General features: G+C 44.9%; 1 protein-coding gene across 1 annotated transcript; it reads right to left on the reverse strand.

Annotated features, from left to right (window-relative positions):
- Positions 1-14065: 14065 nt before the first annotated feature.
- On the reverse strand, positions 14066-15342 carry LOC124665783 (mitochondrial substrate carrier family protein B-like; the record flags this gene model as incomplete). The annotated part of the gene is given in 5 exon segments (XM_047203160.1): positions 14066-14545; positions 14656-14723; positions 14808-14878; positions 14946-15047; positions 15213-15342. Coding segments are annotated over 5 exon segments (619 nt in total), but the record flags the coding sequence as incomplete, so codon positions are not given.
- Positions 15343-15413: the final 71 nt, after the last annotated feature.

Consider the following 15413-nt stretch of genomic DNA (forward strand, 5'->3'; position numbering starts at 1 on the left):
TTGCTGGTTTCATTAGAAGCCCTGTAAACCGGTATAGAGGGAGTACTCCTCGTCAAATTCCCAAAATATCGAAAACCGGGAACAGCTAAAGTTGTGGGCTTGTGAAAAATCGGCTCTTAATTAGCCTCGTGAATTAAGAAATGACTTTACCGAGATTTCATGCAACTAGAAAACAAGATTTTACCAACAGATTGGAAAGTATAGTAATTTCGCTGCAACCTCTCCTTAATCATAGACATTCCAAAGATCGGCTCTTGATTGGCGTCGTGAATTAAGGAATGACTTTATGTGGCTCTTGATGAGGAGATATTTTTGAGGAGCCCGAAAATATACGCATTAACATAGGCGCAGATTAATCAACACGTACAAGAGCGCCAAATGCGTTAATAGCCAACCAAAACAATAAAGATCGTTAATTACTCTACTATATCCCTAATTCCCTCTTCCGCTAAACTAAAACACAAAGAAAATATGCCGGCGTTGGAGGATCGATGGAGATGTCGTAGATCGATCGCCGCGGAGATAGTCATCCTTAGAACATACCCCCAAGTTTTTTTCGTCTTCGACGATTAGTATCTGGACACGACGAAGAGCGATGACCGCAAAGACCGCTTTTCCGCGACCTCTACGTCAGCATCCGATCATCGCGCAGCTCCGACGGTCTTCTCTCTCACCCCTATGCCCCGACTCAACTCCGTCGTCCGCGGTTCCCACCTCCTCCGCCGCCGAGGTGTTCCACGGACTAAGTAGGTGAGTCTATTTTTATTTTGCTTGTTTTTAAATTTATCTGCGGCCGATTTGGACATGCATGCGTTAATGATTATGAACGAGGATACACATCGTCGCTGGTGTCTTCGTGCAGAATCTTAGTTGTGCCTTTATTGACGGATTTGAATTTTGATGTGTTTGAATTTGAGCCATATGATTTGTTATACATTTATTGTATTAAAATAAACATTCCAGGTTAACGGTTATTGTTTTTATGTTAACATTTTATGTTAATTTCCCTCGAACGGGAACGAAGGCGCATATTTTTATTTCGATTAGGCGCGGGTGAATTGTTTTTTGTCGCCACGAAATTACCCCTGCTTTCCTTTTCACCTTGTCCTGAAAAAACCGGGGGCAGTTAAAGCTACTATGGACGATCGACGTCCTTCCTTGGTATTCCCCGTCAATCAAATTTCCAAAATATGGGAAACACGGATTGATTGGCGCCTGGTGAATTAAGGAATGACTTTATGTGTCTATAGATTTCGTGCAACAAGAAACCACGATTGGAAAGTCCTTCCTTGGTAGTACGTAGTAATTTTCACTGCAACCTCTCCTTAATATAATCGTGGTGCAAAGATTGGAAAGCAGTAATTTGGCTGCAGCGGAGAAGGAATGGTAGTTATTGCTTTCCCAGAGAAGGAGAGTAAAATTAAGGAACAAATCACGGGAAATATTTCGTGTCAAATTTCCGAAGATTACTTATTGAGCTGAGTTGAGTTGGTTGCAAGTGTATGCGGCGAGGGAAGGTTACTTATTGCGTTCCTGCATTTTGGGTGCGTTTGGTTTTGGTACAGTTCAGATTTACCCAAATCTTCGGCGATCTGCCAAACATATGCTTTCTCTCCCAAATCTTCGGCGATCTACCAAATCTTGGTGCGTTTGGTTACTTATTGCGTTCCTGCATTTTGCGAATCCGGCCGGCGCTGCATCAGGGTGGAGCGACAACCTTCTCCACGGCGACCACGCGCGTCGACCTCACCCACCACGGTAACCTCCGGACCCCGTCCCCTCTCCGCCTGCACACCTCGATTAATTTCGTCATGCTCATGCTCCTGCCCTGTTCAGGTAAGCGGAAGCAGATCAAAGACGGCCTACCCACAGCTCCTCCTGGTGGAGAGGCCGGCCGGCCGGCGTCCGACGACCACGCAGAAGGGCTAGATCGTCCACTCCGACCTCTTCCGCCCACCAAATTACAGGTCCTTTCCCCACCCCCCATGTTCCATTCTAGTTTTTCCTTTCCGATCCCCGTAATCGCTCCAGCCGCAAAGTAGCCCGCCTGGCCTCTCTAAAAAAAAAAAAGCCCGCCTGGCCTCTCTTTGTGCATCTAGCGCCCCAGCATTTCCGTTTCGACCTTGTTGTAGTGTTTCGCTTCTTGCTGGACCGCGGTGGCGAATTGTGTGCATGCTCACCCTGCGCATTCGCGCGCGGGTGGGTGGATACCCGAATGGCCGAGGAGAGCCGTCGCGGCGCAGCACCCTTGCGCGCGTTGTTATATATATGCCGGTGGTGGCGTCGGCGAAGGCATCAGCCCCAAGCGTGCGTTGTTAGGGCGCTGCCGATTGGCGGCGCTGGCTCACTTCATCTGTAGCCCTGTTCCGAATTTTTGGCTTTGTACGGTTTATCTGCTGGTGTCACTAGTAGAATGGCCAACTTGTTGATCTCTGTATGCCCGCAATGAGGTCACGTATAGGGACCTTTTGCTGATTCACATGGATGTATGTTTTCTAGCTCAACATTTTAGAAGCAAGATCATTCTAATGGCTTAGTGTGTTGATGTTTCTCTTTTTGCGTAAATGTAACAAGGACTGGTTGTGTTCTTGGTGTGGAGAGCTGCTGCCAGGGTGCGCTACCTCCTGGTACCTTCACTAAGAAGGGCTCGTCCACTCCCACCTAAACCAGGAGGAGCTCTTCCGCCACCAAATTACTGGTCCGTTCTTCGCCCCCCTGTTCCGTTGTAATTTCCTTTCCCCGCAATCGCTCTATCTGCAAAGTAGCCTGCCTCTCTATCCATCTAGTGGCTCACCATTTTCATTTCGACCTTGTAGTATCTCTTCTTGCTCGATCACAGCGAACTGTATGCATGCTCACCCTGTGCGTTCGTGTATGGCGTGGATATCCAAATGGCCAAGGAGAGCTGTCGCGGCTCAGCACCTGTCCGTTGTTATGCCGGTGGCGTCGGCGCTGCCGCAGCCCCAAGCTAGCGTTATTAGGCTGCTGCTGATTGGCGGCGCTGTCCCACTTCATTTTTAGCTCTGTTCCGAATATTTGATATTATACGGTTTATTTGCTGCTGTCACTAGTAAAATGGCCAACTTGGTGATCTCTGTATGCCAGCAATGGGGTCACGTATAGGGACCTTTTGCTGATCGCGGGAATACATGTGTTGAACCTGGAAATTTTAGAAGCAAGACGATTCTAATGGTTCAGTGTGTTGATGTTTCTCTCATTGCGTAAATGTAAACCTTAATTGACCAATCAGTCTTATTTGACAAACCTGAACCTAGTCCTATTTTTTTTAAAAAAATCATGCCCTGGTCATTTTCTAGTAATTGCAGTCACTGAAAATACTTATATTTACCATGCTAGATAAACTACTTAATTCTTGATCATATTTTAGTAATTGCATGACTCTGTACATGTATAAATGATCGTGCTGAGTATTAGACTGCTATAATTCGGCTGGAGCTTTGAGTTTTGTACTTGAACTATATTTTGTTAAGCAGGTCAATTTATCATGCATATGGAACTCACGACTACAGCCATCAAATGCCCCAGTCTGCTCCTCAAGCGGAACCTTATGGTGACAATCTTCCACACATCAATCCCAGGTACTGAATCTTGTTCATACGACATTTTCCCGTGGCCAAGTTCGGCTTGCAGCTCATCTTACTTAAGTGTTCATACTGCACCTCACAAGAATTACCCTATAATGATCATCTTCACATGTGTGATAGGGGCCTACTGAAGCTGAGAAGAAAGAGATGGCGCCACGGTGGCTCTTGGCGACTTCTGGTGACCTTGGCCGGCGGGAGGGCCGCAGAAGCTTGCAGCGGTTGCAGGGATGTCGGCTTGGAGGCTTGATGGCAGAGCTGCAGGTCTAGCTGGTCTATCCCAAGTTTCAACGTGCCTAAAGGTAGAATTTTTTTCGTGAGCAATAGATCTCCCGTACATTGCTCTGTCAATTGTGAATGCACAGAAATGTTTATCTGCCAATGAAGATGCATGCCTGCTTGAAGTTTGTAACGAATCCTAGAGTGAGATTCATGGAAATATGTACTTCTAGCTAGATGAGCAATTTCTTAGTGCTACTTCCAGTTATCCTTTTTCTGTAACATGGTGTTGATGTTAATTTTAAATTTTAGAATTCTTTTTCTGTAACTGTATGCTCACCCTGGGCATTCGTAGATGGGATGGAAATCCAAATGACCGAGGAGAGCCATCAGGGCTCAGCACCCGTGTGTTATTATGCCGGTGGCGTCGACGATAGCATCGGCGCTGCTGCAGCCCCAAGCGTTAGCCCGCTTTCGATTTGCGATGCTGGCTCACTTTGTAGCCATGTTCCTAATATTTTGCTTTATACGATTTATTTGCTTGTGTTATATGCTGGTGTAACTAGTTAAATGTTCAATTTATTGATTGTTGTATGCCAGCGATGAGGCCACGTTAGGGACCAATTGCTGATCACAAGAATACATATTATGTAGCTCAACATTTTAGAAGCAAGATCATTCTAATGTCTCAGTGAGTTCATGTTTCTCTTTTTGCGTAAATCTAACCCTTAATTGACCAATCAGTCTTATTTGATAAACCTGAACTCCTATTTAAAAAAAATCATGCCTTGGTCATTTTCTAGTAATTGCAGTTGGTGAAAATACTTATATTTACCATGCTGGATTAACTACTTACTTCTTGATCATATTTTAGCAATTGGACGACTCTGTACATGTATAAATGATCGCGCTGAGTATTATTCTGCAATAGTTTTGCTGGAGCTTCGGTTGTTTCAACGTGCGCTTTGGCAAAATTTCAGAATTCTCAGGATGGAACTCACTAAATAAATTTCGATGTTACTGTACTAATGCTGTGATCTGTAGTTTCGCCGCTGTTTGCTGCATCCTGGAATCCTCATAATATAAGAAACAGTTTTTGATCTCATTATACTAGCGTGACATATAATTTTTGCTGTTTATGTAGTTTTGTACTGAACTATATTTGTTGAGCAGGTCGCTTTATCCTGCATATGGAGCTCATGACTACAGCCATCAAATGCCTCAATCTGCTCCTCAAGCGGAACCTTATGGTGACTATCCTTCCACACACCAATCTCAGGTACTGAATCTTGTTCATACGGCATTTTCCCGCAGTCAATTTCGGCTTGCAGCTCATCTACTTAAATGTTCACACTGCACCTCGCTAGAATTACCCTATAATGATCATCTTCACATGTGTGTAGGAGCCTACTGAAGCTGAGAAGAAAGGTGTGGCGCCACGGTTGCTCTTGGTGGCTTTTGATGAACTTGGCAGGCTGCAGGGGCGCATAAGCTTGCAGGGATGACGGCTTGTAGGCACGATGGGAGACCTGCAGGTCTAGCTGCTCATGCCCAAGTTTCACCAAGGCGAGCTCGACACATAAAGGTAGATTTTTTTTCGTGAGCGATAGACCTCCCGTAAATTGCTCTGTCTGTCAATTGTGGATGCACAGAAATGTTTATGTGCGAAAAAGATGCATGCCCGCTTGAAGTTTGTAACGAATCCTAGAGTGAGATTCATGGACATATCCAGCTCGACCTAGATGAGAATTTGTTAGTGCCATCCTTTGGTTGTAGCATGGTGTTGATGTAAATTCCAAGTATAAAATTGTAAGCTTTATAATAGTTTCACGTGGGGGAAATAGGGAGTTTAGAATTGGGTACTGGGGAACTTTATTTTGATATCAGGTTCGCGCTTGTGTATGTAAGGCACTATTTTTTTCAGTAAATTGTTTGTGATCTGCATGTGGTATAGTTGCTTGACCATGCATATCTTTTGCTGACACTTTCAGAGTACACCTGGGTAAATCATTGACGATACATCACTCATTTTGCATCAGCTTTCACAAAAAAAACCTTATTTGGATTCTTAGAAACATGCTACTGTTTTCTGAAGTGCAAGCCACCACCAGGTTTCTTTATGTCTTCCTTCAGAGTTCGGGCTTGAAGGTTTAGCTAGTGACGGCAATCTGGTTATATACTCTCCTGTGACGAGTTAACGTCAGTTTTGAAGGTCAAACTGTGTTGATCTGAAGCTTTCTGGATGTATACATATTGAGCACACTGATTTTGAGGAGTAGCCTGCTTGTGCTGTGTTTGTAGTCTTCTAGTGAGAATTGACTTGAGCTTCTCTCGTGTGCTTTTTTGTGTCTAAGAGTGCTATTCTGTACATCCAGAATTGTCACTGATATATAGTTTCTTTGCAAATACCTTATCTGTTGGATTTCTCTTGAGGATCTTCTCCTATGCTTTTTTTTTAATTATTTGTTGTTCATTCATCTGGGAGTTATCTTAGTTATTGATGAGGATGGGTGGGAATGTGGGATCATGGAACATTATTTTCCATTGGTTTTGCCTTTTTCTCATTGATGAAAAGGTTTATTACACAAATGCATGGCCTTGTTGCTGTCGTCTTAGAGCTTATACTCATGTTCATGATTCTTGTATATACCCAATTTGGGTCTTTCACTGTTAATTATATGATAGTATTGATCTGGCATTTTTAGTTGATTAACATGTAATTGCCACCACTTATGCTTATTAGGACAGCAGCTATATTTAGTGGTTTTGGTTAAAATATTTGCTTCCTCTGCTTTAGTGGTTATGGTTAAATATTGACTTGCTCTTTTTGAGTGACGAAAAAGTTTGGACAAACTCCGTTTTGTTTTTATAATCTGCTTGGTGTTACTTGGCAGGGAAACGGGAAGGAAGCCGTTGAGCACCTTAGATCCTAGTGAACCTCAACAACCATGTATGGTACAAAGAGGTATGATACGAAGGCAATTTACACAACGTTTCTTAACCCCGTAGTACATAGGGAGCATCCTCGTGTTGGCTCCAAAGGCCAAAGCACGTTCATGTTGGATGAATTGACACATCGTCCTGGTTATTAGAGGTCCTGGCAGGTTATGTGGGTTTGAATACCACTGGTTGGTATTGTGTGGGCCTTCTTTGATTGATAACTATATGTTTTCATCCTAGCACTCCCATGGTTTAATTGTTTTCCTTGTCTACTACATCTAGAGAAGTATCATGCCTAGAGGAAGTTGAGTTTTTTTCTCTCCATTTAGAAAATGAACCATTCATGTTATTATTTACAATTTTGAGTCCTTGTAACATCAGTGCACATTCTTTTACCCTGTTATACATTACCATGTTCCAACTCACTTAAAGTTCTTGTAACCACTGCTTCGTAGCTCAGTCACAATAGCAGTAATGCTTGCAGAGCTTACTGACTTGAAAATGTTGCTACTCTTTGTATGTGGAGTAGTGAATGAACTTCTCGATCTCCACATGTGGAAGAAGGTGATTATGTTTTTCCTGTAGTTTGTTTTGGTTGCACAAAACACCTTGGACTGTGTGCTAGTAAAAAATAACTTTCAGATCGATACATGGTTTTAAATTCCTTTGCAGTTGTTTCCTTTAACCAGGAATGTATCAATAGTAAGTGGTGAATTGATATGGATGCGCTATCATGTTGCATTGCATCTGAGTCACATTTGCATTTTACATATATGCCCATGTGATTAGTCAGAGCACACCAACATGTTTGCTTTTTAAGTCTACAAATTTATTGCCCAAGTTCACGATGTGATTGACAATGATGCATCGCTTCTAGTTTATTAATGGCTTCCTTAATGAGCTATTTCACAAGAGCTTATGGTTTGATTAATAAGGCCTTCTATAAAATGTAATCACCATGTATATTATTTGATTGTTCTGATATTGTTGAAGCTCAAAACAGAGGAGCTCAGAGCCGAGTGCAAAATACTTGGCTTTGCTCATATCTTTTATAATACTTGGGATTATGGTTAACTATCAAGAAAGAGACGGGCCTGGCACAGCGATAAAGATGAGCGAAACGTCAAGATAACTTTCCCATCCTACTCCTAAATAATTGCTCCCTCGTCCTCCTCATGAACGGCGTATAAGTGAACCCACCCAATTAGCCTGCAGGCGCTAGAGGCCTCCTCGGAACTACTTCTACTCCCACCTCCCGGTGCTGCTGGAATCAAATCCTAGCAACGGCCATCTTGCCCCCATGCGGCCAAGCCCCACAGCCACCACGGGATTCCTCAGGGAGACCGCCTTCCTCGATCTTCCTCTAGTCAACGCCACGGCGCCAAGATGCTGCTTGGCAGGGGCAGCCCCGGGTGGTGTGGATCGGCTTGAGTCATACGGTGTGCTTCTTGTCCTCTCGGTCATTGCGGGGGCGCGGCAGGGAGGTCCAAGATGGGATCTAGAAATTCATGTCTCCATGGAGCGGTGGCTGGCATGGATGGCATGCGGTCGGTTCTTCTGTTGCTCGCTTCCAGGCGATGAAGACGTTCTCCTGCTGCCATCTCGGAAGTATTTGTTGCTGCCGTCACGAAGGTTGCACCAGACGGAGGAAAAGAGAGGAAAAGGAAACGAGAAGGAGTAGTAATTTCGGGAAGTATTTGACTTTCGCTCACTGTTCCTGGAGTCACTCATCCAAATGTGATGTTTCAGTGTCCTGATTTCATCAGCCAACTCTCAAAGAGAAACAGCGGCACATCAAACCGTGCACGGTCCATCTAGTTCTCATTCATTCTACATGTTTAGTTAGAGGATCCATCCATGGTGGCCTGATCAGGTATCCCTCGGCCAGTCACCATCTTCAGTTTGTTTGTCCTACTTTATGGCACAATTCATACAATACATTCTGTGGCATGCATTTGCAGGGAGCTTTTTATATCCTTCAAAAGATCAACTGGCGAAAATCCTCAGCCCATATTGTTCTATAGTTATGCATGCTACCATGCCGAATTTTACACTCATGCTTTGACAAAAGTTCGAGCGAGAGAATATCTTCTGATATACTCGAGCTTTTGAACTGACTGTTTTGCAGGATGGTGTGAGTGAAGCTTTGAAGGCCAGTTCTCTACCAATGTGCGTGGCATATGTGCTATTTTACCGTTACGATCCCTTGTGACTTCCTTTTTTGTAATTGCTTCACACAGACCTAGAGTTGTAATAGTGTCACGTCTGTCTTTGTTGCTTATTTACGTTTGGACTTGTGATCTGAGTTGGATGATGTGGGGTTTTGGAATCATTTTGTGCTGTTGTGATACATATGAAATTTGGACTGTTGATTATTTCACATGTGACCCTGAATGTCTGAAAAGCAAGATGGTAATGCCGTAATGGCAAATTTTTTTTTTTTTTATAGTTTGCTGTTGCAAAGTAAAAGGATCGAGAAATGATGGTATGGAGCTGAGGCGCTGAGCAGTACGTCTTGCCTGATCAATGTACCATCATAAACTTCAACATTAACGCCACAGATCTTTTTATGTTCTTAATGAGAATTACCCAAGTTGACTTTATCTTCTTGAGGCCATTGTAAACAGTTCCAGCAAAAAATACTCCGTGCGTTCTTGAGGAGAGGGAATATATATTCAGGCAGAGGAATTAAGAAGAGAAATGCATGCAGATTTGTTTCCAATCTTACCCTCAATTAATCAATTACCTTTCCTGCCTTTTCTCTTCGTTTGCGGCATGCTAAATAACGTGGTCGCTCCAGGCAGGCAGCCGGGCAGTTATGCTAATTGATTACATGCCATGCACATACTGCATCCGATTAAATATGGCCGCCCCTAATTAAATGCGGCATGCCTAATTTACGGGTTAACTTGACCAGCTCTGGCCATCAACACGCAACCAGCATGCGAGAACAGAATGGAGAAGGCGATCACATTCTTCTCCCCCCCAGAACTAAAAACCTAGGCGTGGAGACCAAATATTTTTCTTCTTCCTGCCATGCTCTTTCCCTCCCTCGAAATTTGAATCGCCTCAAAAGCTCTATATATACTAAAGGAGGTTTAGCCAACGTGTGCGTCGTGTGTGACGACTTAGACTCATCCCGCGTTGCGTTCCTACTGGCTTCGCCGCACCCTCGCCAGCAAGCTCCGGTCGCGCCCTTGCCTCGCCGCGTGCAGACCTCACCGTTGACTTGCCGGCCGATGGCGTGCCCATGAGGAGTTTGGGGCTGTTTTTGGTCTTAATTAGCTGCTAAACTAGATGTTATTACAAGATTAGTTGATACGAGATAATACTACGTACAATAATACAGAGCTACCAAACGTGTGTAAGCTATATCTGTGTGTAAGCTATATTTGCTCAGATTTGCATGCAACCAAACAAAATCAATTTGAGTGCCTAGCGATACAACTGAGGCTATCAAACAAATCGCCTTTTTCGGCTCACAGCATTGCGCGTTTCATGTCACTAGCGCAGGGAGACACATAAGTGTTGCGGGCAACCAAACGCGCCCTATGATGATCACTAGAACAATATTTACATCTATAGTAGGTGCAGTTTATTTTTTGGATGTGACTTGTAACTTTAAACTCAAGGAGCATCCCTAGTAGACTGAATTCAGCTGCGATGATATACATTTTCATTTCTTCAAGTGATGTTACAAGCTGAAGATTTAGCTCAAATTTACATTTATGTCCGCCTTGCAGCATTGGTTAACCTGAAGCTATAGACAACATGTGAACTGATGAATCATATGGTAGCCACAGCCACAGAGGTCAATCATGAGCCGATTTCTAAGTGCCAAATTAATTACCGTAATTGATACAGTTAGCAAACAGAAGAGCCAAGGGAAATTCACCTATAGTAGAATGCGTTTCCGGCCGGATAGTACAGCATGATATAGTCGTGAGATTGAGTCAAATGCATGCCACATGCACGTTGAATGAGTTACCACATTGGCTTCCGCTAGTTTCGCTCCGGCCGTTCGGTAGAACGCAAGTTGAATGGGTCACCGAAGTCGTCTTCCGTTAGTGCCGCTCCGGCCGTTCCGTACAACATGAGATGCAATTAGCGTGGAAATGTAGTTATAAGGAAGAAGAACAATCAGCACTTAATGCTAGAGAATCAATTGCCGGTAGCCATGCACCCGAGCATTTTTTAGGCTCACGATTGAGGCCTCCACGTCACCGATCCCAGACGATGCGCGAGGTATCACCGATCCCAGGCAATGCGCGAGGTATCTCCAAAATTTCCAACCTATATGTCTTCACATTTTTTCCCTCCATAATAACTAAAAACCTAGGCGTGGGGACCGAATATTTTCCTTCTTCCCGCCATTTTCTTTCCCTCCCTCGAAATTTGAATCGCCTCCAAAAGCTCTATATATACTAAGGGAGGTTGAGTCAACGCGTGCGTCGTGTGTGACGACTTAGACTTAGACTCTTTACTCGTCGAGGAGAGGAGAGGAGAGGAGAGGGCACTCTGCTGTTCACCCGGCCTCCCGGTTTCATCGTCGTCGCGGCGGCCCGGTAATTCTTGGATTATTCCTTTCGACTTGGTTGAGGAATCCGGCCATATCCATCCATCTAGCTAGCGCGCCACGACCGAGTGCATCTTCGACCATGTCACCGCCGTCTGCTCAGGCAGGTTCGTTTCCTGCAGGTTCGCCGAAAAGGGATCCAGTGCTGCGCGCGCGCGCGGCGCGCGCGGCGGCATGCATGGATGGATCATCGGCCGAGGTTCTGCTGCAGCGGCGGCGGGATGGGGCCGGCCGGAGAAGCGTGGTCAGTTTTGTTTTGTGTTTTGTTTTGGATTCCCGTACGTAGCTGCTGCTAGGCATGCAGGGGCGGGCGGGCGTATCCTTGTACCGTGTAACCTTAGTACGTACGTAGTGATCTGGATGGGTCTGGGGTAGGCAGCTAGCGTTGAAGATGCACGTACGTAGGGTAGGGATGTGTTTGGGAATTAATTAAGGAGGCAGCTGATTGCGTTGTTTTGGGAATCGATGCCGGCCTCCTTGATTAAGGAAAGGTTGCACCGATCGGCACGGCCGGGTCGCTGGAGCACACGACACCTCTAGTTCAATACCACACCCAGCAGCAGCGGCCGGCCGAGGCCGTGAACTGGACGACGCGTGCGGTTGGGAACATGATCGGCCCATGCCAACTCTCAAACATGATCGGCCCACACGCCGCCGCCGCCGTCGCCTATCCCAACTGGACACTGCTCAACAGGACGGCGCGATTATCAGACCAGCGGAACGAGACCACCACCGAGTGCCGCACGCCGGAGGGCCAGCCCGTCGCGGTCTCCTTCTGGCTTGCCGACCCGCCGGGCGCTGGCTATCTCCCAGTTCACCGTCCACTGCCCAGGCCTCGATACATCAAGGTGGATCAGAGTTACTCTGGTTTGTTGCCAGAGCTGGTGGATGAGGAGACCCAGCACAGCAGCTCAAACTGAAGAAACTGGATTTCATTTTCCCCACTCTAAGCGTGCGTACCGACAATCTTCTTTACATGCTGGCCAAGGTGGATCAAAGAGACGACACAGCCTGGGTCGTCGTCATTGACATGGGACGTGCGGTGGCGGAGGCGCTCGTCCCGGTTTCTACCAAGCCGTCCTACACCACTACGTTGTACTGTCCATGCGCCTTCCCCAACTACTACCCAACTGCTGATGATACTGTCAAGACAGACGATGGTAATCAGGATGATTACTCTATGTAAGGTAACTTGTTTTGCTACCATGTTAAGACCCAACTTCTATTCGAGTTCCTTGGATTCAAATCAGAGTAGCGATACAAGGGAGGTAGAGGATTTGGGGAGGAAAAGTAGTTGGGAGAGAATAGAGTTCAGAGAAACAAGAGAAAATTCAGAGTACAGGCTTCATTATCCTTGTCCGTGTCCTCCTTGGTCTGCATCTATTTAAGGTCCTATGTCTTTGGGTCCAGCCTCACGTTTGGTCGGCGCTCGCGTCGTGATCGTCTTGGTCCGTCAGGTACCGCCTCTGTAAGTGGGGACCCTCCTGGCTAGTGAGGCAGCAGGTGGGGTTGGTGTCACAGGCGTGACATACCATTAGTGCTTTTGCAAATTCGCCGCGCGCTGAGCGTTGAAAAAGACCTGAAGCATCTAATTTTTATTTTGATCTTTCCTTGCATATGCCAGGAAGGAACTTATTTTAATTTGTTTTTTTGTTAGAATTAGGAGATTGGTACCTGCGATGCGATTGGTGCGAGGAGTCTCTTTTAAGTTGGAAATTATCGGAAGAAGATGATGAGAATGAAGAAGAAGATCCGGTAAAAAAGCAAGATGATGATGATAAAGAAGATTTGGTAAAAAAAATGATGAAGAAGAAGATCCGTTCATAAGAGAAGAAGAAGAACGCCAAGCCATGATTCCATGAAGACCTTCTTCTGTCACAGAAATAATGCCGGAGCAGACATGATTCCATGATGAGTGTCCTGAAATATGGCAATGGGGTTTTGATCTTGATGACAACGAACATCAGCAGAGGAAGAAAAGGAGGAAGAGGACGAGGACGAGGAGCAGTCGGAGGAAGAAGAAGCGGGCACAAGAACAGGTTGCGGATCGCGAGACAGAATTGCTGGATCTGCCCCGCTTTGTTTGCTGCATACTGATAACTATCATCGTAAGAGCGAGCATTATTCCCAGGTAAGTCGGCAGCATGAGTACACCAGGCCCTTCGAAGCAGGTTGATGCATGATCATGCTTTCATGTATCAGGTTGGCTACAGAACATACATCTGTTTGCACCGTCCAGGTTCTTCCAGAGATCACAGTTTCAGTTCTTCAGCAAGATGTACAGTTTTTGAGTTTTGATGGATTTGATCAATATGTGTAGTTAACTTTGGTATCTTGTTTAAACATTTGCATCTTTGTGCCAATGAACAAGAATGTAGGAAAATGTCTGCTGCAAGCTGTCTGTTCAATGTTGACAATTGTCAATACTACTGTAGCCGTTTGCTCCATTGTTGAAACATAAATCTGGCAGTAAATTACACAGAATATTACACCTTGGGAGGTTTTTCCTTTCAAAGGGCATTACATACATGAGAGTGGATTTTGTACACCCACGTATGGGTGTGGGTGTTTCCGTCACCGTTCATTGTGCTTTAAGATTCGGATAAAAAGAGGAGAGAGAAAGGAATCTTTCTATCTACCATGGTGGGCACGAATCTCGAGGAATAAATGAACGGTGATAGAAACACCCACACCCATGCGTGGGTGTACAAAAGTATTTCCGTACATATAAAGACGAATCAGAGCATAATATACTCAGAGGAAAACAACTCCAGCCGTTTGCTCTATAGCCTATGGTACAACATGGTCTTTCTCAGGTAAAGGCTTTATATCCTACCAACACCTACAAAACTGCCCGGCAAAGGCATGCTGTAACCACTGTCATACACTGTGTAGTCTTCTTGCAGTAAACTAAGGCGGCAAGGCAAAAATGTAAGCTAACTCGAACCAAGTTTGCAATCTTAGTTCTCGTCATCCTCACCAATGCTGGAGAGCAGGCTCTTCAGTACCTCGTAGGTCATGAAGGCTATCCCGACGCTAGGAACAACCTTCAGGTACTCCGGGACAATGCCTCGGTAGAAGCCACGAGGGCCTTCCTTCTGCAGAATTTGGCGGATGGTTCCAGCTATGCTCGATTTGTCAATTGGCGCTGCCCCAGCAGCACCGTGGAGTTGCATCCGCCGCTTTACAAGGTCAAGAGGAAATGTGGCTGCAATATTGAATATAGGGTTTGTCACCAGAGATGAATTTAGTAACAATGCAAATGAGTCATGTAAGCAAAACGACGAATCAGGTAATTAAGTACCAAAGACCACTTACCTGTTGATGCTGCAATACCGGACAAACTCCCAGAAAACAAGCTCACAACAGCGTTGGAATCATTCGGCCTGGTGCACATATGGGATCAGAAAAAATTGAGATGGAATCCAAAAAAAAATTGATAATAGCCAACATGGGAAAATAATGTTCACCTTTCCATTTGCCAATGAGACCTCAGGGATTCATATACATAAAAGCTGATTGCTATACCAGGTCCAACTCCCTGTAACTCGTAAAAGTTACTGGCAACCCAACTTAAAAACAAATCTCAGTAGAAGTGTACGGCTTACCAATAACGTGGCACCAAGACCTTTATACAATCCTCTGCCCGTCTCTTCTTTACAAATTGTAGACAATGTGTGAAATATGCCCTTGTAATACCTAGTGGTTTTCTGCAGGAATTTAAACAGGAACTTAATTAGCTTACAATAGCATGTTCCTTTGGTCTGTAAAGTTGCATTGCGTGAAATTGAAACTAAAGGATGTTTGTAGTTCTAAATGGAAGTTAAATTGACCGATTGGTTAACTGTTATTCACAAAAGAAAGAAAAATATTACCTGTGTTGCCAAACGAGTTCGAACAACATCCAAAGGGTAAGTTACAGATGCCGCTGTGACTCCTGCCAAACCACCACCAAGCAGATTCACAACACCAGCATAATTTGGGTCGTCTAGGCCAGGCACCATTCTGAGGAACTGCAATGATATTATAAACCATAACTACAACAATATCCAAAGGGAGAAAGTCACAACCGATCT

Source organism: Lolium rigidum, chromosome 6, assembly GCF_022539505.1.
Source record: "Lolium rigidum isolate FL_2022 chromosome 6, APGP_CSIRO_Lrig_0.1, whole genome shotgun sequence".
NCBI classification, from domain to species: domain Eukaryota; kingdom Viridiplantae; phylum Streptophyta; class Magnoliopsida; order Poales; family Poaceae; genus Lolium; species Lolium rigidum.